The sequence below is a fragment of the Scyliorhinus torazame genome, chromosome 14, assembly GCF_047496885.1.
Source record: "Scyliorhinus torazame isolate Kashiwa2021f chromosome 14, sScyTor2.1, whole genome shotgun sequence".
NCBI classification, from domain to species: domain Eukaryota; kingdom Metazoa; phylum Chordata; class Chondrichthyes; order Carcharhiniformes; family Scyliorhinidae; genus Scyliorhinus; species Scyliorhinus torazame.
Window position 1 is genome coordinate 96583615 of NC_092720.1, and position 24533 is coordinate 96608147.

The 24533-nt window shown below is 41.6% G+C and overlaps 1 protein-coding gene across 1 annotated transcript in view; it reads left to right on the forward strand.

The window, feature by feature from the left end:
* The window catches only part of wdfy1 (WD repeat and FYVE domain containing 1), a 91417-nt gene that overhangs the window by 51598 nt on the left and 15286 nt on the right, over positions 1–24533 (forward strand). The window contains exons 8-10 of the mRNA XM_072474523.1: positions 12361–12466; positions 15540–15641; positions 21927–22057. Of these exons, the coding sequence (XP_072330624.1) occupies positions 12361–12466; positions 15540–15641; positions 21927–22057 (339 nt within the window). The remainder of the gene's footprint in view (positions 1–12360; positions 12467–15539; positions 15642–21926; positions 22058–24533) is intronic.

The following is a 24533-nucleotide window of genomic DNA, read 5'->3' on the forward strand; positions in this document are numbered from 1 at the left end:
TCGTAAGCAGATGAGATATTCGCTTGGAATGTGACAATGCAAAACAAATCCTGATGGCTCAGTGACAAGTGCACCACTGGCGAGAGAATGAACTCCACAAACTAAATGGGTATGGTTTTCATCCCGTGTCTTATGTAAAGTTGGCAATAATAGTTCAATTTACATAACATGTTACCATGGCAGAAATAATTTACACAAATTAATTTTGAAGCATATTGAATGTTCTGGAGAAACACACACCATTTGTGTGTTGATACCAGTTGATACATTTGGCTTTCAATGTGCTTTGAATTAACAAAGGAGGAGAAAACATCAGAGTTTTGTTTTCATTGTGATTGAGGGACTCCTGTTGGAAGCATTTCTATAGAGGAAAGCTAATTAAAACTCTGGGGTGAGATTTTAACTCAAAAACCCCGTTCATTTGCAACAGAGTTCAAATCTGGCCCATAATGATGCTTTTTGATCTAATTCCTGATTTCCCCCCCCCCCCCACGTGCTTGAATTATGAATTATGTAAACCCTGAAGATGTGAATGCACAAAGCCATTTAAGGTTAGTTTATCTGTCCTCTGACTCGCTGGTGTCCTGGACTCTTCCCTCTGTTCCGCACACCCCTCCTCACCACCACTTTTCTTTTAAATCCACCTCTGACCAATTTTTTGATCACTCCTAATATTTTCTCATAACCTCAACATCCTTCTAATTTTTGTACATCCTGCAAAACACTTTGGGATGGCTTTCTACATTTAAAGGCAGTATAATTGCTAACTGAATAATTCTATGATTGCTTTCTACTGTTGTAATGGCTTCCAATAACTAGCATGTTTGGCAGGGTATGGTGTTTTTATTCATCAGTGAAAAAATGTGGATGAACCAAATCTTTCAACCACTTCTTCACTTGCCAATCTCAAATTAGATTGGAAAAAGCGAGTCACTCCTGCCAAAATTCCTAACAGAGCTGACATTAAGCTCATCATCTTGCCTGTCCTTCTTACTTTTAAATTATAAAATTGTTTACTCTTTCCTTGCCACGATGATCCATCTCCTTTCCAGGCCACAAATTCTGGCATCATATATTTTTAATGGGTGATATATTTATCGAACAACATCAACGGTCATCATAACCTTAAGAGCTACAAACATTTTGTTCAATGTCTGGTGAGGTTGCGGTGGCATCCTTTAACACGGAGTGGTTGTGTCAGAGGAGTAATACTTCAATTGATTGTTGTTCCTTGTGTAATGACATTGACTTGTGCCTTGCTTGTATACCCAAAGGTGGATGGTCTTTCTCTTCAACCCCTCCACCAACCTTTAATAACTGGGCATCCTTTCAAATGCGGGGGCATCCTTTCAAATGCGGCCATTTCATCTTTGGAATCGTTGAGATTGAATAGCGAAAGGCCATTCATCCTATTAGGCTTCTGCCTTCATTGTAAGTCTTTCCAAAACAGTCAAATGGCAAACTTCTGTGGTTTGCATACTTTAAATCTACATTGTCATAGAATTGTGAAAGTCGCCATAGTCCCAGAGGACTATCGGCTGCTCTCCCTTTGTGTGAGAGAGAGAGAGCTGACTGGTGGTGATTTAACCTGAGGGTCACCACACCTCGGGCGAGGGACAAGGTTGAGAAGGCAGGGGCTTCATGGTAACTTCAGCTGGTACAGGAATTGAACCCGAGCAGTTGGCATCGCTCTGCATCACAAACCAGCCATCTAGCCAACTGAGCTAACCTCTGCACAAAAATTATTGTATTTTTACCTTGATCATTTTAACCCAATTTATTAATTTAATGGAAAGTATAATGCATATGATTGTAAAGCTGAACTTACTGAATTTACGTTCATGTTTTAAATGGGTATTTATCATTTTTGTTTCAGGATAAATTATCCTTTTCACTATTCAAAGATAAATCTTCAGCGCACAAAAAAAAACCTCTGAAATGATTTTCATATTTAAAATACTGGTTTGGAATCTTAAATAATGTGAAAATAACTCTTTTGCTGGGTATGATCCAAAAGTGCAGATTACTAAACCGGGCTCCTGCAAGAAATTAATATAGGAAGGTGATTTGGTTTTCTAAAACTGGACCTTCAATTAATGGAAATACATTAATATACCATCAAATGTGTTACTACTTATTTCAAAATGAATTTTCAGCCCGTTCTTCAGGAAACAAGTTATATTTCCTCTCTACTCGTTTTTCAGAAATAAAACAACTACCATGCCCTAATTAGACCACTTTTAACCAAAAATATTAACCCCTGTAAAGTTAGTTATGATGTTGAGTGTTATTATTAAGAAAGTGTTATGGGCGAGGCGTTTTCAGAACCCCAAAATGTATCATGGAGTTCAACCAACCTCTCCCTTTAATGGATTTGTTGCTTTTCCGAGCACACAGCTTTTTTCCTAGGTGTGGGATTACAATTATGGACACGTGGATTTTTAAACACAAAACACTGTTTATTCCATGAACTCAACTTAACATCTTAAATAAACATTGGATCTCTTAACACCCCTTACTTTAAAGATAACTCAGAAAACATTGCAACAGTAAATAATTCCTTAAAATGTTCCTTCAAACTTCCAAGAGACTTAACACCTTTAAACAGTATCCCATCAGGTTAAAGGATATATATTTTTTCTGTAGAATGGCAGAGACTGTCGCAAACTGGCTTTCTACTTTTAAACTGTTCTCAGCAAAACCAGCCAGGCACTTTTTAGCTGCTCTCAGCAAAACCAAACTGCAAAACATGCTGCTCTCTGGAAACACACAGACACTGCTTTTAAACTGAAACTACAAACCAGCAAAATGGCTGACCTGAGCTGAGCTCCACCCACTCTATGACATCACTGTTTTCTTAAAGGAACATTGCTTAAATATCCAGTTCTTAAAGGCATTCTCGCATGACACTCCCCCCAAGAAAAAAAAAAACCATCAACTTCAAGATGGTTTCATTTTTCGCCTTTGCACTATCGACTAAGAAATGTACACCGTAAATATACCTTTTCGTTTAAAAAAAAAAAAAAAACAACACATGCAAACAAGTATAATAATATAGTCCATGTTTCTTTGTTCTTCTTCCTCCAACCGAAATCCTTCTCGATTGACAGTCTCTTTAAACAAAGTCTCTGCACGATCCATCCATTCCTCTACTCGGCATTTCTCATTAGAATCAGATACTTTAGTTCAATCTGACCACCGAGTCCCTTGCAATTATCCAATACAGGGGCATTGGTGATCACAGCTTTCAGGCAGTCAAATGCCTGTTGAAAGTCCGCTGTCCCTTGAAACTTTTGACGTTTCTTTAGCAAGTCCATCAGTGGAGTAATCACGCCACAAAACCTTTGCACAACTGTTTGATCAAATTCATTCATGCTAGGAGATCGCATTATTTCCCTTCGTCTTGAGGATAACGGAAACTCCGCAAGGAAAGTGATTCAGGCTTCTCCAAATTCACTTTCGGCTAGGTTTATCACCAAACCCGCCTCCTGAAGTCGATCGAAGAACTCCATACGATGTTTTAAATGTTCTTTCCATGTCTGGAAGTTGGAAATAAAAGCAGATTGTCCCAATTTCTCAATGCAATCCTTCAAATGTGGGATAGGATAAGTGTCCGTTCTTGTAACTGCATTCACCTTTCTATAGTCCACACACAACCATTGGGTACCGTCTGGTTTAGGTACCATCACTCTGGGTGAGCTCCATTGGCTACAACCGACTTCAGTTATGTCATTCTTCAGCATACTCTCAATCTCTCTGTTAACCTGTGCCAATTTTAAAGGGTTAAGTCTATATGGATGTTGTTTGATCGGAACAGCATTTTCCACATCGACATCATGTATAGCCATTTTAGTACTTACCAATTTATCTCTACACACTTGCCCATGTGATATCAACAACTCTTTCAGGTCAGTTTGTTTTTCCTCTGGAAGGTAACTTAACAATTCATCCCAATTTTTAAGAACATACTCATTTTTCGATTTAATTTGAGGTATGTCAAATTCACATTCATCTGGATTTGATTCGTCACTTTGAGTTAGAATCATTAAAACCTTTTTCTCGCCTTCCCTTTCAAAGTACCTTATAAGGATATTCCCATGACACACGCGGCGAGTTGTCCTTCTATCTGGTGTTTTTACCACATAATTCACCTCACTTAATTTCCTTTCAATCTGATACGGTCCACAAAACCTAGCTTTTAAAGGCTCACCTACCACTGGTAACAACACTAAAACTTTATCCCCACTGGCAAAACTACGAACTTTGGATTTCTTGTCTGCTACCCGTTTCATCACATTTTGTGCAACTTTCAAATGTTGTCTGGCCAATTCACCTGCTCAATTTAATCGTTCCCTAAAATTTGACACGTAATCCAATAGTGCAATTTCCGATTTCTCACCCACCAATTTCTTCTTAATCAATTTAAGTGGTCCTCTTACCTCATGACCAAAAATTAGTTCAAAAGGACTAAATTTGGTTGACTCATTAGGTGCATCCCTAATTGCAAACAATACAAATGGAATTCCTTTATCCCAATCTTCTGGATAATCTTGAGAATACGCCCTCAACATTGTCTTCAATATCTGATGCCACCTTTCTAACGCTCCCTGCGATTCTGGATGGTATGCAGTTGATTTAAATTGTTTTATTCCTAAGCTATCCATAACTTCTTTGAATGACTTTGAAGTAAAATTTGTTCCTTGATCCGATTGAATTTCTGTGGGTAGTCCATATCTCGTAAAGAATTTAAGTAACTCCTCCACAATCCTTTTAGCTGTAATATAACATACTGGAATGGCCTCTGGAAACCTAGTAGACACATCCATTACAGTCAAAAGATATTGATTCCCACTTTTTGTTTTAGGAAGCGGTCCTACACAATCGATTAGGACCCTTGTAAAAGGTTCCTCAAATGCTGGGCGCTGGTTTTATCACTGCTTGAGGTTTTCCTATCACTTGACATGTGTGACATGATTGACAAAATTTAACTACATCTTTATGTAGTCCACGCCAATAAAAATGTTTCTGGATTTTAGCTTGAGTTTTCCTTATTCCAAAATGACCTCCCACTGGTACCTCATGTGCAACTCGCAACACCTACTTTCTATACCCTATCGGCAACATTACTTGATGAACTTCTGCCCACTTTCCATCCGCCTGCAAATGTACAGGTCTCCATTTTCTCATCAAGACATCATTTTTACGGTAATAACACTCTGGTATACTCTCAGATTCCTCTTCCGTATATGCTTTCTGATGTATCCGTTTTATTTCGACATCTTTCTGTTGTAACTCCGCCAATTTTCCTGAACTAAAAATATCCGCCTCATCCTCCACCTGTTCTTGTTCTTTTTCAACCGTCCGATCAAAAATCGTTTCTGATAATTGCACTTAGAACATAGAACATTACAGCGCAGTACAGGCCCTTCGGCCCTCGATGTTGTGCTGACCTGTGAAATCACTCTAAAGCCCATCTACGCTATTCCTTTAACGTCCATATGTCTATCCAATGACCATATGAATGCCCTTAGTGTTGGCGAGTCCACTACTGTTGCAGGCAGGGCATTTTACGCCCTTACTACTCTCTGAGTAAAGAACCTACCTCTGACATCTGTCTTGTATCGCATCACACTTTTATGCATTAAACTCCATTTGCCACCTCTCAGCCCAGCGCTGCAGCTTATCTATGTCCCTCTGTAACTTGTAACATCCTTCCGCACTGTCCACAACTCCAACGACTTCAGTGTCATCTGCAAATTTACTCACCCATCCTTCTACGCCCTCCTCCAGGTCATTTATAAAAATGACAAACAGCAGTGGCCCCAAAACAGATCCTTGTGGTACACCGCTAGTAACTGGACTCCAGTCTGAACATTTCCCATCAACCACCACCCTTTGACTTCTTCCAGCTAGCCAATTTCTGATCCAAACTGCTAAATCACCCTGAATCCCATGCCTCCGTATTTTCTGCAGTAGCCTACCGTGGGGAACCTTCTCAATCGCTTTACTGAAATCCATATACACTACATCAACTGCTTTACCCTCATCCACCTGTTTGGTCACCTTCTCAAATAACTCAATAAGGTTTGTGAGGCACAACCTACCCTTCACAAAACCGTGTTGACTATCTCTAAACAAATTATTCCTTTCCAGATGATTATACATCCTATCTCTTATAAACCTTTCCAAGATTTTGCCCACAACAGAAGTAAGGCTCACTGGTCTATAGTTACCAGGGTTGTCTCTAGTCCCCTTCTTGAACAAGGGGACAACATTTGCTATCCTCCAGTCTTCTGGCACTATTCCTGTAGACAAAGATGACTTAAAGATCAAAGCCAAAGGCTCAGCAATCTCCTCCCTAGCTTCCCAGAGAATCCTAGGATAAATCCCATCCGGCCCAGGGGACTTATCTATTTTCACGCATTCCAGAATTGCTAACACCTCCTCCTTATGAACCTCAAGCCCTTCTAGTCTAGTAGCCTGAATCTCAGTATTCTCCTCGACAACATTGTCTTTTTCCTGTGTGAATACTGACAAAAAATATTCATTTAGCACCTCTCCTATCTCCTCGAACTCCAAGCACAACTTCCCACTATTGTCCTTGACTGGCCTACTCTTACCCTAGTCATTCGTTTATTCCTGACAGATCTAGAGAAAGCTTTAGAGTTATCCTTGATCCTACCTGCCAAAGACTTCTCATGTCCCCTCCTGGCTCTTCTTGGCTCTCTTTTTAGGTCCTTCCTAGCTAACTTGTAACTCTCGAGCGCCCTAACTGAACCTTCATGTCTCATTTTTACATAAGCCTCCTTCTTCCTCTTGACAAGTGTTTCGACTGCTTTAGTACACCACTGTTCCCTTGCTCGACCACTTCCTCCCTGCCTGACAGGTACATATTTATCAAGGACATGCAGTAGCTGTTCCTTGAACAAGCTCCACATTTCCATTGTGCCCATCCCCTGCAGTTTTCCTCTCCATCCGATGCATCCTAAGTCTTGCCTCATCGCATCATAATTGCCTTTCCCCCAGATATAACTCTTGCCCTGCGGTATGTACCTATCCCTTTCCATCACTAAAGTAAACGCAATGGAATTGTGGTCTCCATCACCAAAGTGCTCACCTACCTCCAAGTCTAACACCTGTCCTGGTTCAGTACCCAGTACCAAATCCAATATGGCCTCCCCTCCCGTTGGCCTATCTGCATACTGTGTCAGGAAACCCTCCTGCACACACTGGACAAAAACAGACCCATCTAAAGTACTCGAACTATAGCGTTTCCAGTCAATATTTGAAAGTTAAAATCCCCCATAACAACTACCCTGTTGCTTTCGCTCCTATCCAGAATCATCTTTGCAATCCTTTACTCTACATCTCTGGAACTTTTTGGAGGCCTATAGAAAACCCCTAACAGGGTGACCTCTCCTTTCCTGTTTCTAACCTCAGTCCATACTACCTCCGTAGACGAGTCCTCATCAAATGTCCTTTCTGCCACCGTAATACTGTCCTTGACTAACAATGCCACCCCTCCCCCTCTTTTACCACCTTCCTGGAGCTTACTGAAATATCTAAACCCCGGCACCTGCAACAACCATTCCTGTCCCTGCGTTATCCATGTCTCTGAAATGGCCACAACATCGAAGTCCCAGGTACCAACCCATGCCGCAAGTTCACCCACCTTATTCAACTTCATCTTCACTCTTTGATTTCTCCTCTTGTCTTAACCTGTGACTTTGCGACCTTGTTACTACCCAATCCGGAAAAATCCCAGGATATTCGTCCTTCAACACTTCAGTTGACTGATTTTCCACTGTCTTATCAACCACAGTAGGCATCACTCCCACCTGCGATCCAGCTATATCATTACCCAAGATAAACTGTATTCCTGGACAAGATAGTTTCTCTATTCCTCGTACTACCACTTCACCCTCTTCACTGGACTTTCCAACCTTACCTTATATAATGGAACGCTACTCCTCTCATCCTGAATTCCACATATCACCACCTTTTCTGGCAACATTCTTCCCAAACTACATAATTCCTCATCTTTTACCATTAAAGATTGACTAGCCCCTATATTTCTTAAAATTGTGACTTCTTTACCTGCTCCTCCTGATACACATGAGTAAACTTTACCCACACAAGTAAATTCTTTGAAGACATCTGGCACCTTCTTAACAATTACTTCTTGAACAGGCTGTACAATCGTTTGCACCTCCTTCACTTCCCTTGGGCTTTCCTTTACCACTCTAACAAACCCCACTGTCTTATCCTGTTTTACCACATCAGCCTTCCCAGTGCTTTTCTTCACATAGCCTAGTTTATTACAGTGAAAATATCTGAAACTTTTCATTTCTTTTCCACCCTCCTGGATTTCGTTTTTAATCTGAGGTACACTCTCTCTTTATTGTCTCCCATCAGATCACCTTTACCGTCACCACTTGAGTATTTCTCATGTCCCCAGTTTCTATCCCTCACCGGCTGAAACTGATGTCGGAAACCAACCTTTGATTTATGAACTAATTCATAATCATCCGCCATTTCCGCTGCTAATGTCGCAGTTTTAACCCTCTGTTCTTCCACAAGTTCTCACATCATCAGGAATTGAATTTTTAAACTCCTCCAAAAGTATACTTTCTCTGAGAGCTTTATACGTTTGGTCTATTTTCAAAGCCCTTATCCACCTATCAAAATTACTCTGTTTGAGCCTTTCAAATTCCATGTATGTTTGACCAAATTCTTTCCTTAAATTTCTAAACCTTTGTAAGCTTCAGGCACTAACTCATATGCACTTAAGATGGATTTCTTCACCTCCTCATATGTTCCAGATACCTCCTCCGGTAGTAATGCAAACACTTCACTAGCTCTACCTACCAGCTTTGTTTGAATCAGTAACACCCACATGTCCTGTGGCCATTTCATTTGTTTAGCTACCTTCTCAAATGAAATGAAAAAGGCTTCCACTTCCTTCTCGTCAAACCTTGGCAATGCTTGGACATATTTAAATAGATTCTCACCAAGCCTTCGACTATGACGCTCTTTCTCACTATCCTCATCACTATCATCCAACTGTACCTTTCCCTTTACGTCTGCCAATTTTAACTGATTGTCATAGTTCATGGCCATTTTCTGAAGTTCAAACTTCCTCTCTTTATCTTTTTGTTCTGCTAGGGCTATTCTTTCTTTTCTCCTTTCTTCTCCTTTTCTATTTCCTCTCTCGCTTTCTCTTTTTTTCCCGCTCTCTCACTCTCGTCTGCCAGCCGCTTTAATTCTTTCTAATGTTCCATTTGTTTAATTTGCAACTGAATTTTTGCCATTTCCAATGAGTCAAACTCTATCTCAGGCAAGTTTAAATGCTTAACCACCGCCGTAATTACCTCATCTTTTCGCATTTGATCAGGTAAGGTTAACTGCAGTGTTTTTGCCAAATCTAACAGTCTGCATTTCATTTCTGCCCGTAAAGTACTACGTGTGACATTCTCCACCCCCAAAAACTTCTGACCCTCTGAAAGAGCCATTGTTCACAATACTCTCCCCACCTAAACTAAAATACCACACCGGAAAAGCAACAATCCTTCACTGTCTTTAAGTTCACAAAAGCCAATCCAATAGATAGACTGGACGAGCCCCCACTTTTATCCTGGACGAGCCCCCAATTGTTATGGGCGAGGCATTTTCAGAACCCCAAAATGTATGGAGTTCAACCAACCTCTCCCTTTAATGGATTTGTTGCTTTTCCGAGCACACGGCTTTTTCCCTAGGTGTGGGATTAGTTCTGGACACGTGGGTTTTTAAACACAAAACACTGTTTATTCCATGAACTCAACTTAACATCTTAAATAAACATGGGGGGGCGTCATTCTCCGACCCCCCCGCCGGGTCGGAGAATGGCCGTTGGCCGCCGTGAATCCCGCCCCTACCCCCGCCGAAGTCTCCGGTACCGGAGATTGGGCGGGGGCGGTAATCGGGCCGCGCCGGTTGGCGGGACCCCCCGCTCAATTCTCCGGCCCGGATGGGCCGAAGTCCCGCCCAGAAATTGCCTGTCCCGCCGGCGTAAATCAAAGCTGGTATTTACCAGCGGGACCAGGCGGCGTGGGCGGGCTCCGGGGTTCTGGGGGGGGGCGCGGGGCGATCTGACCCCGGGGGGTGCCCCCACGGTGTCCTGGCTCGCGATCGGGGCCCACCAATCCGCGGGCGGGCCTGTGCCGTGGGGGCACTCTTTCACCATGGCGGAGGCAGAAGAGACTCTCCCCACTGTGCATGCGCGGGAAACTGTCGGCCGCCGCTGACGCTCCCGCGCATGCGCCGCATTTCCGCGCCAGCTGGCGGGGCAACAAACGCCATTTCCGCCAGCTGGCAGGGCAACAAACGCCATTTCCGCCAGCTGGCGGGGCGCCAGTCGGCGGACATCGCGCCTTTGGGGGAGAATTTCGCCCTGGATCTCTTAACACCCCTCACTTCAAAGATAACTCAGAAAACATTGCAACAGTAAATAATTCCTTAAAATGTTCCTTCAAACGTCCAAGAGACTTAACACCTTTAAACAGTATCCCATCATGTTAAAGGATATATTTATTTTCTATAGAATGGCAGAGACTGTCGCAAACTGGCTTTCTACTTTTAAGCTGCTCTCAGCAAAACCAAACTCCAAAACTTGCAGCTCTCTGGAAACACATAGACACTGCTTTTAAACTGAAACTAAAAACTTGCAAAATGGCTGACCTAAGCTGAGCTTCACCCACTCTGACTTCACTGTTTTCTAAAAGGTACATTGCTTAAACATCCAGTACTTAAAGGAACTCTCGCATGACAAAAGTCTTTTCATTTTTTTATCATATAGCACAAGGATCTATAAAATAATCCCATTGAAATCTGTGATCTTAAAGAAAATCCAGGCAAAATTCTAATGAAAGCGTTATTGACTGGTTGACTGTAATAGACAGGTAGACTGCTTAGGTAAAAGGAACTATGAGCAAACATAAGCCGAGTCGGCTTTTACTTCAGCTGTACTCCCAAGTATCTGAGCAATGTAATCTTGTGGAATTCTTAAAAGTAAAATGCCTACGGACATTTGAATGGGAAGCAACAGGCTTAAGTTGTGGACAGAATTTGTATGGGCTGGGCGGGTCTGATTTAAAACTATTGAGAACTATATGCAAAGATAAGGAGTATATAGATCGACTAATATTTCATAAGGAGGTAGATATGTATTCTTGATCTTTGTAGGTTCATCTTCACATCACCTCCACCTTTGTTCAAATCAGCCATATGAACTTGAACTTCTGGCTACATACAAGTGTATCTTTGAAAATGTTAATTGGTAATTCTGGAGTGTCCTCCTGTGGTCCCTTTTAAGCATAAACTCTGATTTTTGCATTGGAGTTCTACAACAGGTGGAAGAGACCCATAAAACGGCCTTATTTCAGGCTTTATTTATTTTATGTGCCCCTGCCTTTGAATATGCCAGCGGGGGAAGCTTTGAACTTTTTTATTTTTTCAGGTGGGTACTTGTGCGGCAGGTCTTGTCCTGTTTTACTTTCAATTCTGTGATATAAAATAGTGCATTTATTTTCTCGATTATGAGGACTGTCTTTTTGTAAAATTGGATGGGTTTCTAACATTCTGAATCTTGCTTGTATTCATGTTTACTATTTTCCTCTATAGATTCTGAATTATCTTTGTATTTCCAATTGACTAAATTGATTTTGATGTTTTAACTTGGAAAATAATTGATTTTATGATATTTAACCAACTGAGAGTGCATCAGACGGTTTCATCCAGTTAACTAATTGATTGATTGCTAACCCTCTTAAGGCAAAGATTGTTGCTGAAATGGTGCAGTCTTTGTATCATAGGCATAAAAGTCTGTTTATAGAAGTTATTGATAAATCATTGAAAAATGTGTAAACACATAAAATAATTTAGGGCCCGGATTCTCTGGCCGTTCACATAATCAATGGGATTCTCTGATCCTGTCGGCAGCGCATCCCTGTTTTTCCTGGTGGTGTTGGGTGGTTTCAGTGGGAATACCTCTTGACAGTGGAAGGGCCAGAGAATCTCCCCTCCAGAGAACATTTTCCACCAGAGCGTACCACTTTCCACCGGTGAAAAACATGCAGCTGGGAGGCCGGTGAATCCTGCCCAAGGTGTTTTGGTGCAAATTCTTTGGTCTGGATGAAGATCAGTGACTAAAGAGACCTTCATTTTTAGCTGAAAGGGAAATGTATAATCATAAGTGCTGTCTTTGGTTCACAATTGTTTTTAATGTCTGATTACGACTGATGCTTTAACAGTAAATGGAATTCAACAGATGCATATTTTAGTAATGTGGGTTCCATGTTTAACAGATTTCTGATTTGTTTACAGTGACAAAGTGCAATCTCTGTGCTACTTGCAGTTAACACGGCAGCTGATTTCCTGTGCTGCTGATGGGGGTATTGTAGTTTGGAATATGGATGTCCAGAGAGAAGAGGTAATGAACTTTAGTGTTTCTTCAGACATTGGCATAGGGCATGATTCAGCGCACTTGAGTTAAAGTCTGCTGAATGGCGTGTTTAGCGGGTGTTTCTTGGTGTCTTGCTATTCGACGGCACTTTGCCGTTTTTTTTGGCTTTGGGGAAATTCTCTCCGCTGAGGCCACCATTTTGGAAGGCAGCCCTGATTTGTGCCCTCCCCCCATCCACCCCAGGGGCCAACCCTGGCAATGTCAACCTGGCACCCAGACATGGTGGTGCCAGGCTGGCAGTGCCAAGAATCCTGGGTATCACCCTGCCCTTTCCCTGACCACCCAGGGGTCTCCAATGGCCTGGGAGAACCCCCAGCCCCCCAGGTGCCATTACGACTGGTCCACACACTGGGCGAATTTGGTGAACGTATATTTAAATGAGTTGTATGGCTCATTTAAATATGCTGATCTGGATCGCACTCGGTGAGGGCGAAATCCAGATTGCGACATCTCACGAGATTCCACGGACTCGTCCCGACATAAGTCTGGCATGCATTCCCATAGTATAAAATGCTCCGTTGCACCTTGTCACTTTTCAAAATTGTATTAATTTAAAATGGGCAGATGTTGACCATGACTATAACCTATCTAAAGTTGGACTAAATATGACCAGTTCCTTCATCATCCAGTTGGGTCATCATAGTGGCTAAACGTTCGTAAATAAATGTACCCTTTAATGTAATTACTTTGTGGAACTTTACTTCTATGATTGTTTGTTACTCCATGGTGCTCCATATTGTGCCAGTAAAACTAGTTTAACATATAACAGTTACAGAATAATCCATTCAAATATTCATTGTAATTTTATGGTAATATGAACAATATCCACAATAGTTCCATGGCTCACTAATGAAAGTATTCCTGTCTGGGGTGACGTTCCACAGGAACCTGTGTTTGGATCTCCGCTTTTTGTTTTTTACGTAAATGACCCAGATACTAAAAATAAATTTCGATATTAAAATAGAAAGGGTAGTTGAAACAAAGGGTGCACCTTAAAATTTATAGAAAACCAAGGCAAAAAGGATCATTCAATAATTTAAAATGCCAGAAACACTCAACAAGTTGGACAGCATATGTGGAGAGAGAAAGTTATTAAAGTCAATCACCTTTCTGATTTATCCATCCACAATCCTCATACAGTGATTCCGGTGATGACTCCTTTACTCTCCACTGCCTCTTCACCTCTTCTTATACGGAACATTAAACACCTTTTTCTCCTTCCTTGGTAGAAACCTTTCATTAGCCCTTAATTCCCTTCTTAACAGCAGGCAGTTTGACCCATATTTTTTCAAGAAGCAAATTGACTACCCACCCAACCCAAGCACCTACCTTCTCTGGGACCATATTCCAAATGTGCACCATCTTGTGGGTGGAAAAAAATATTTTCTAACCAAGACTTGTGCATTTTATGTTAATGTTGTCCAGTCTTGTGTTCTCTTTTTTTAGTCCAATTTATATAACCAGCTTATTGAAACCTATCTATGGCCTTCCACTATTAAATGATTGTATCATGTTCTCCTCTGTCAGCTTTCCACCAAAGAATGAGCATAGTAAAATGAAGAAAAGGACCTGGCGATAATAAATTCAGCACTGGTATATCCAATTTTAACTGGGTTAATTAGAACTCCACTTGACTTCCGGGTGTAGGTTGCCCTGGTTACAGATTTATCTCTCAGCCTATCTCTCTGCATAACCAAATTTGTTCAATTCTGGACCAGAGGCACTCTGAAAACAAACATACTTGACTTAAACTTGTTTTTAAGTTTATATATTATTCATGCAATTTGCAGTTCATAATTCAACATTCTTCTTTTGTAATATTTAACATTGCCCTTCCCAAGGAGAGTGTGAACCTTCATACCCAAACAATGGCATGCCCTGGAGTTGACCAGTAATCCTGTGTTGATGTTTCTGGTTTACCACCTGGTTTCTTTTGTACGATGACTGTTCTTCAAACTTTAACAACACATTTGCTTATTCACTTCATTCTTCCCAATCTTTGCTTTTAACCATTCTCAAGGTTGTCTGCTTACTATGTTTCAGCAGTTCATTATTTTCAAGAGTTAATTACATATTTTATTATCACAGATGTTTGTTCTCCACAGATCAAAAACAAAATGTTTTAAGTTCTGATCAGCAGTGCCCTTGTTAAAATTTTACATGATTCTACTGTATCAATGATGTCCTTGATTTTCAGCCACATTGACTTCAACCAGCCTGGGATCGTAACGTTTTCCCATAACTTAATCTGGCATGAGTATTTAACCCATTCCATGCAGTTCAGTCTCTCAAAACATGGTTAACATAGTAATGGTGGTACACATCACTGGCAATTTCTAACAAAAATGCTCATCAAATGCTGGTATATGTGGTTAGAAAAGTGGATACAGTGATTGAGCATTGAGAACGATTCAAGTTTAAGGAGAATGGTTGATGGACAAAATTGAATGAGCTTGCTCTCTGCAGTTGAGACAATAGTGGCAGAATGTTCTTGGCTATTGTGCGGGCGGCACTGCAGCGCAGTCGTTAGCACGGCTGCGCTGCGGCGCCGAGGACCCGGCTTCGATCCAGGCCCCGGGTCACTGTCCGTGAGGAGTTTGCACATTATCCACATTACTGCATGGGTCTCAACCCCACAACCCAAAGATGTGCAGGGTAGATGGATTGGCCACGCTAAATTGCCCCTTAATTGGAAAATTAAACAAAAATAGAATGTTCTTGCTGTTTTCAGTGTTATTTCAGTGTAACGTTGGAATAAGCAACTTTTTGAAGTCGGAAAATGGAGCAGCAGTTATGTCTGCCAGTTTTCTAACATTGGGTTCTACTGAATTCCCTCATTGTTTTTGCCCTTTTATCCCCCCCCCACAATTCATCCACTGAATACAAATATAAACTTAACCACTTTACCAGGGCATAAACTGAGGATGTCATGTTATGAAACACCAATCTTGTTCCTGACTTTCCCGGCATTCTTCTAATAGCCACAGCATCCATTTGTCTGCTGCAGTTTTCTTTTAACATTTTGATTGTTGCTTCATAGGCTCCACAATGGCAGGAAAGTGATTCATGTCAAAACTGTAAACAGCCATTCTTCTGGAACATAAAACAGATGTGGGATACAAAGAGTCTTGGTTTGCGACAGGTATGTGGTGTAGCTCTTCATAAATCTAAAATATTCAACAGCTTAATCAGATATATAACACTGTAACTGCTTGTATAGACATATTTGCAGGGGAGACTGTGACACAGTGATATTGTTAATCCAGAGTCCCAGGGTAATGCTCTGGGAACCAGAGTTCAAATCCCACCATTTGAATTCAATAAAAATCTGGAATTAAAAGTCTAATGATGACCATGAAGCTATTGTCGTAAAAACCCATCTGATTCACTAATGATCTTTTAGGGAAGGAAATCTCCATCCTTACCTGGTCTGGCCTACATACGACTCTAGATCCACAGCAAAGTGGTTGACTTTTAAAATGGCCTAACAAGCCACTCAGTTCAAGGGCAATTAGGAATAGGTAATAAATGCTGGCCCAGTCAATGATGCCCATATCCAGTGAATAATTGTTTTCTGCAAACACAAAACTACTGAATGTGGGCTACATATACCCTCCTGCCTTTTTTGAGATGTTGAGGGCTGCTTCTTCATGGTTCCAACGTTTAGGGGCCCATCACTTGTCCTCAACCACTTTTGGTTGTTTTGGGTGGTCTTCTCCTAAACACATTGACCAGTAAGTGTGAAGGTGAAAGAGTAGTCTGTAGCCGTTGTGTGTGTGTGGGGGTGATTGCACGCATTGACACCAATGTGCAACAGTGAAATACATTTAAACTGGAGGGTAATTTTGCAATTAATGTTAGAAAGTATCAAGATGATTGGATAACTGCACAGTCTCATGATCATTTATAGTAAATTATATGAACACGGTGCAAGGGGGAGAGGTAGCTTTGATTATTGTCTCTCAAGCCTTACACATTTTACTCGTGCAAAGTTATAGTCGGTTCTGTAATCGTGGGCTGTGTTGTCAGGTTATTGACATTTTTCTCAAAATATTCCCTACCATGTGGGGTGGCATTCATCCCGGGCTATCGGAAGATTCTAGTACTAATGAAAGGTCTCCCATTACTGCAAATGGGAAAACCAATAGGTGACTACAATAAAGAGATTGTAGATGAATGCTCACAAGCCTGGCGACACAATTCATCATCCCAACCCATACAATATACAATTCAAGATTTATCCAAACCCATACAACATACAATTCAAGATTTTGGGAAATAATAACTCTCGTACAATATACAATTCAAGATTCATCCCAACCCATACAATATACAATTCAAGATTTTGGGAAATAAAAACTAAGGAGTGGGAGGAACTCTTCAGTGGTTGGAGTCGGGAGTCCTACCTCGCACAAAAGAAGATAGTTCTAGTAGTTGGAGATCAATCATCTCAGTTCCAGGATATTGCTGCAGCAGTTTCTCAAGGCAGTATGTGAGGCCAACCATCTTCAGCTGCTTCACCAATGGCCTTCCCGCGAACATACAGCCAAAAGAGGGGCTGTTTGGTGATGATTACACCCTATTGGTTTCATATATAACCCCTCCAAGGTTGACACAGTCCGTACCTTGCTACAACAATATTCAGGCTTTGGCTGACAAGTGGCTAGTTACATTTGTGCCAGACAAGTGCTGTACAATGACCATCTCCAATGAACAGAGTCTAACCACTCTACCATGACATTCAAGTAACACTACCATCACTGGAGCCCCCACATCAATATCCAAGGATCACCACTGACTGAAAGTTTAATTGGACTAGCCACACAAATACTCTGTATACAAGAACAATCAGACACCTGCAGGGAATAACTCATCTGCTGACATCCCAAAGCCTGTGCACTATCTACAAGTCATGTGTGATGGTACACTCTCAACTTGTCTGGACGAGTGCACTCTGACCATACTTCAGAAACTTGACACCATCCAATCCAAAGCAGAACTCTGAATTGCCACTTCATCGACCAGCTTAAATATTCACTCACTGCACCACTGATGCACAATGACTGCAGTGTGTACTATCTACAAGAAGCAGTACTACGTTTCAACAAGTCTCCTCCAACAGCACCTCCCAAGCCAGCAGCATCCAGATCCTTTAAGAACAAGGCCACTGAGTACATGGGAAGACCGCCACCTGCAACTCTCCCATCATGTCTCACACCATCTTGACTTAGAAATATCCACCATTCCTTTATTGGGTCAAAATCCTGAAGCACGCTCCTGAAGTCCTTTTTGGTAGTATCTACATAATACAGACTGCAATGCTTCAAAAAGATGGCTCATCATCTGCTTGAGGACTATTGAGATTGGGAATAAATGGTGGCCTTGCTAACTGCACCCAATTCTGATGAGAAAATAAAAATGCTCTCATGGACTTAGATATGCAGCAGGAAATGTCTACTATGAGGGTATAAGATTCATATCTGGAAACAGTTGGTGGAAATACCACCACAGATGCAAAGATGTCTATCAAATGGGCAGTCTGTTCAGGCTGCACCTAGATAAGTGCCAAACCAAGAATCTGACAGATGCAACAAAACCAGCAAATGACATTGGGCGGCAGTGTGGCACAGTGATTAGCACTGCTGCCTCACAGCGTTGGGGACCCGGGTTCAATTCTGACCTTGGGTAACTGACTGTCTGTGGAGTTTCCACATTCTCCCCGTGTCTGCGTGGGATTTCTCTGGGTGCCGCGGTTTCCTACCGCAGTTAGGTTTAGGTTTGTGCAGGTTAGGTGGCTTGGCCATGCTAATTTGCCTCTTAGTGTCTAAAGGATTAGTGGGGTTACAGTAATAGGACGGGGGAGTGGGCCGAGGTTACGGTGCTCAGAGGGCTGGTGCAAAAACTTTAATGGGCTGAATGGCCCCCTTCTGCACTGTAGGGATTCGATGATTGTATTCTATGATATGTGAATGCCTGCCATTGCGCCAACTGCAACGACAGAAGGCTGCTCAAACCAGAGGGCATTTTCCCTCAATCAGTATGAGTAGCACCGACATGCCACAGTGAGAATAGCAGCATCGTTCTCCAGAAAAGCAATTGGTAGAAAATCAATTTGGTCAGTGGGGAAAACAAACTTCCTGTTGGAACTAAAACAAAGTTCCGATGTTTCTGGGACATTAACAAGAGAAACTGCAACCTATGGAAATCTTGGACTAATAAACCGATTTCAGACAGACGTCTCCTCCTCCAGAAAGTAACTGAACCAAAACTAATTCAATTTGCATAGAGAGGCATCAAACAAGATTACTCTTTTATCAGGATTGGTTTTAAATATAACAGTAAACCCCATTAAATGTTTGTTAGAACTAGAAAATATGGGGTAATAATGAAACTAAGTAACAGGTCCATTAGCTGCACATTGCTTACATTTGTGCATGATCCTGAGCAACTCCCTATACCTTGCTGCACCTCAATCGTGGTCAAATGACAAAGAAAATGGCAGGCTTCCAGTTGACAAGCAAGAGGAAGACTCTCATTTTCAACTACAAAGACAATTGGTTGGTAAACAGGAGTCTCATGAGCCAAGGTAGACCCATGGGTTGGATTCCCAGAGGATAAATGGTCAACACAGCTCAGTTTATGGATCAAGGACCTCAAGATCAAATTGAAACATGCCCTAAACCCACATAATCTCAAAGATTTATTACCACTTGATCCTGACGTAGATTAATCAAAAGGTCAATTTCATAACAACATTAATGGACTATTGTACCCAAAGATGAAAGACTCATGATCACCAAGAAGCTTAAATCCCTGGAGATTTCAAATGATTCAGTCATTGGTGCGTCGTCCTAATACCATAGGAAAAACATTCACCAATATTGAAGAGTTTAGGGATCTGAAAGCCCTCGGAGAGGTCAAAAGCCGACCAACAAGAAGCGCCATCCATCCAGGAAGAGGAACTGGATATGCAAGCAAAATATTCCAGTCAACCCAGTGAGTGTTAAACCTGGAAAATAGACACTCAGAGAATGAAGTCCATGGGAGTTCCATGAGATGGGAAAAGCCCTGATGCCAAGGTTCCAGCATCAAATATTGCCCCAATGGCGACGTTGAATTCTGACTTGCATCACAGACTGAAACAGTTCAGTTCTTAAAGGGAATGCTTCTCAGGTTCAACCTACACCATATCCAGGCAACGTTGCAAATGGCTGAGAAAATGTGATTTAAAACATGCAAGAGATGTAAGTTTGAAAATGCGATACTGTGGTGATTGTTCCTTTAAGGACAACAGGCCATGTGACCCTTGCTTTGCTGTGTTGCCCTTAAAGGGACATTCACCGCAGATACTTGCACACATCAGGAGGGTGCCTATCTGTCAAAAATGCACCATCAAGCATCATTAGAAGGTATGAAGAAAGCAAAAGTAGAATTGTCCATGCACTGAAGAAATGAAATGAAAATCGTTTATTGTCACGAGTAGGCTTCAATGAAGTTACTGTGAAAAGCCCCTAGTCGCCACATTCCGGTGCCTGTTCGGGGAGGCTGGTACAGGAAATGGATCTTGTACCTAGAGCCAGCATCAAAACACCATGGCAGTCTGACAATGTTTTGGAGATGGCAAGAGGTGGCTGTAGAGTCATGGTCAGGTAGAAAGACAACAACGTGGCACTTGAGAAGACATGGGCTGAAAAATACAAGCACCTCATTATCTCAAGTTAAAGATCTGACCAATTCCACCACCGACAAAGTATTTGGTTTCATAATAGGAACAAGTAGGAAATGGCGGGGGTGGGGGAGGGGGGGGGGGCATGACACACATTCAACTATTCTTGAAGAATGGAAAGGTATGATGCCTCTTCAAATCAAATATTCAGATTAACGGTGCCACTCACTTAAATCTTATAAACCTTTGATGATATGTAACCTATGGTACAATGCTTTCAGCACTGATTGGATCCAAACATTACACTAACTGATCCGACAAATACAACAACATCAGGTAATAACTTTGATAATAACGGCTAGCCAAAAGAATGGTTGCCCAGCTTTAACCCCGGAAGAGAAAGACTTGAGTCTTGATGGCATGCAAGGCTTACTGGCATTCTTTGACATGCAAAGTTTCTATCCCTCCCTTTCCCTCACCCCTTTCACCCCACCATGTCTAATGTCCCCCAACCCAATGCATTGTTGGACATTCAACATGGACAGACCTCGAATAATTGCACCCTTAAGATGAAAAGTCCATTCCAGAGTGTTCTCAAATCGCCAACATAATCATTTACTACTCCATATCACTGTCTTTCACTTCGGATGAACCTATGTAGCGGAGAAATGTACAGCTATTCAAACATCGTGTACTTCACTCATCCACTCATGAGAAATCAGACAAAGACTCTTGCGAGTAAAGGATCTAGTTTATTCAAGCAAGAGCTAGGGCCTCTGGCATTCCAATTGGGACACCAGAGAAGCCCAGATTTAATGACAGTACAGGCATTAATACATCAAGATTCTATTATTAGAAATTGGAATATCCCAACCATTTGTTACTAGTTATCTATGTTCAATCAGGACTAATAATTCAAGGTTACATTATGCATAGTATATGAGATTAATGAACCAATCACATTAAGGTCTGCATGCTTAATTAAACTATCCAATCATTACAAAGGCATGTATGTTGGTTTGCAATTAGTAATGTCGGTGGTCTGACATCTAGGGTGTAGCCATTCCTCTCTTTCCCCCCCCCCCCCCCCTCCCCCCCCGCACCCGTTTTACTGGCATCTGGCAAGGCATGAATGCCATCCATCTATCCTCCCCGCTGTTATCGGCAGACCGATTGGAGCCACAGCAAATAGTACAGTGTCCCACATTGAACAACAAACCTTGAGACCTAACACCTGCACATTCCACCCCTGGAACTGGAACTGGGCCTCTTCAGAGACAAATTGTATTATTACACTTAGCAGTTTTGTTTTTAACTGTGAACACTGTACCTTCTCCCAGTATAATGGAAATAAAGGTTTTAAACTGGCTTCAACGTAATATCTATCATCTAATGCTGCCCAAATAGCCCTCTTCAACCCACAAGGTTCTGCTGGCAATACATTTATATAATGTTGGAAAAAGAACTCTTTTGCAGCAGGAGATTGCAATTGCCTTCTTTTAAAATTTAATCTAAATTAATTCAGTGAAGCTGGATATCAGCTTTTACCATTACTTCAGTTTAGTAATTCCACAGTAACTTATTGAACCAAACCTTTCAGTTTGGTAAATCCACAAACTTATTGAACCAAATCTTTAAGAGTCTAGTGATTGATTCGAAGTTCATTAGAAATTCTGCTACTATTTGAAAAATGCTCCTATGTAGGAGGTGGAATGGGGATGTATTGAAATAGTTTCTTCAAGCCTTTCTTTTACACATTAGCATCACTGCAGGAAGTGTGGCAAAGCTATATGTGGGAAGTGCAGCACTAAGCGGACTACCTATCCTGTGATGGGCTTCGAGTTTCAGGTACGAACCTGCAATGAATGCTTCGACTCAGTCAAGGAAGAAGAGTGAGTATTGTTCATTTCTGCTGTTACAAACTGCATTTCCCTGGTGACTTTTCAAAACACTGAAATAAATATAAAGTAATCTCATTCTATTTTTGAAGAGAGGCACTAAAATAAGTTTACGTTTATAAAATACTAACATCTGTGTTTGGATCATTTCCTACGTCCTGGTTATGGTTAAAGTGCCTGCGGCTTATTCCTGGACCCTAAATGGATTACGTTTGCTGGTTTTGTTTGGGATTATTGGTATATGTCTCAAATCCGGCTATCCAAAAACTGGCACTGTCGGAAAACCTGACTTGATTTTTAATCTGCCCCGCATGAATTTTAATTAATGAACAGGGCCCTATATTAAGATGTGTAGCTTCCAGTACATGCAAATGTGCTGTGAGCCTGATTGACTATTTTAAATCTGTTGTCAGCATAATATTTAGCACACCTAAGGATTATTCAGCAAAGGTTGTCCACTCGCGGAATCAAATCTAATATTGGGCACTATGTTTTGAGTTACGCAAACATGGGCTGGTTATGTACGGTCTGTACCCTTGCCTGTTCCGAACTGTGTAAGGGACATAAGTGTTTGATATGATCCATCAATCTTTGGGACATGCAGTCAACATACCTAGCATCACACAGGCACAAAAATTCATATATCACATTACTCATTTGTGTGATAGGCAGAATACATTTTTGGCAGAATACATTTTTGGCTTTACGGCAGCATCCTATTAGTCGTGAAAACCACTCGTGTTGTTACTGAGTAATAGTAGTGTGAGACAGCTAGCTTCAACACTTTATTTTCAGCAATACTCTTATTAATTGAGTAAAATAACTTACTGGCTTCTTCGGTTAGGTGATTAGTTGGAACTATCGTGCCATATGTGTTATTGACTTTTCCTGCCTGCATTTTCCCCATGCTCCTGGTCCAAGTGACCTTTTGACCCCACTCAACCTAGCTCATCCGATCTACGTGGCATGGTGGCACAGTGGCTAGCACTACAGTCTCTCAGTGGCAGGGAACTGGTTTCGAGTCTGACCTCTGGTGACAGTCTGTGTGGAGTTTGCATATTCTTCCGTGTTTTTGTATGGGTTTCCTCCGGGTGCTTCAGTTTCTTCCCACAGTCCAAAGATGTGCAGGTTCAGTGGATTGGCCAGTCTAGTCTGCCCCTAATTGTCCAAAGGTATGGCGGGGTGATTGGGCCTAGGTAAAGGTGCTCTTTTGAAGGGTCGGTGCAGACTCGATGTGCCGAATGGCCGGCGTCTGCACTGTGGGGATTCTATTATTCTATGCGTCACCTGAACTATTAACAGTTTTGATTTTCCTTCCAAAAAACAGCACGATCTGAAATCTGGCACATACTCCATCTCAAGGCTTTGAGACACTGTTCCTGTGTCTTCTTTTCTAAATGCAGGGAAGGACACTCCATCACACCCATGCTTTAGGTTTATTTTACTTAAGAGGGAAAATTAATCTGCATGAAATACTATCTCCATGTCAAATGTGGCTTTTGCTCTCCCAGTCAGAAACCCCTTCAATGTTAAAAATATTTTCCCTAAATCCCTTTTTCATTTTGTTATGAAATGCATTTGTTGGCAGAGTCCCATTTTTTTGTAAGGGCTGAAATTTGAGCATTGGAATGCTTTTCTGTTGGAGATTGAAGATTGTATGATGTGGCAGAATACTGCCAAAAGTGCATGAAAATTAAATCCAAGGTCTATATTAGCAACCTAGCAACTATGTTCCCCCATGGAACGGGCCGTCGTTTTGGAAAGGAAGGAAAGAAAGGTTCGGGGTTGGACTACCCTTAGTTGATCCTAAGTATTTGCAAGGAGTGGGTATGTGTGATATTGGCTGCAGGTCCCTGAGTGAGGAGACCGGTGGTTTACATGGGAGAGGATAATAAAGAAGAAAGAAAACCAGAGAAAATAAAAGCGAGAAGATAAGATTTTGATTTCTATGGGTTTAAATTATCTATTATCTTAATCTGTAGGACGCAGTGTGACATTTTCACTCCACTTTTTCAGTGGTCCATATGCCTAGATTTTAAACAGACAAGTATACAGAGATACGTTAGGGTGTGAGACTGACTAGGTTGCTCTACAGAGAACCATCATGGACAGGATGGGCTGAATATCCTCTTCTGCTGCTATGACTGTGGCATGATATCCCATGGGCAGGATTGTTTACTGAGTTTACCTGGTTGACTTATTTATTTTATTTTAGTTTTTAAAATTTTTTTAAAGTAAATTTAGTGTACCCAATTCATTTATTTCCAATTAAGGGGCAATTTAGCGTGGCCAATCCGCCTATCCTGCACATCTTTGGGTTGTGGGAGCGAAACCCACGCAGGCACAGGAAGAATGTGCAAACTCTACATGGACAGTGATCCGGAGCCGGGATCGAACCTGGGACCTCTGCGCCGTGAGGCACTAAATGCTAACCATTGCGCCACCATGCTGCCCCCTCACCTGGTTAATT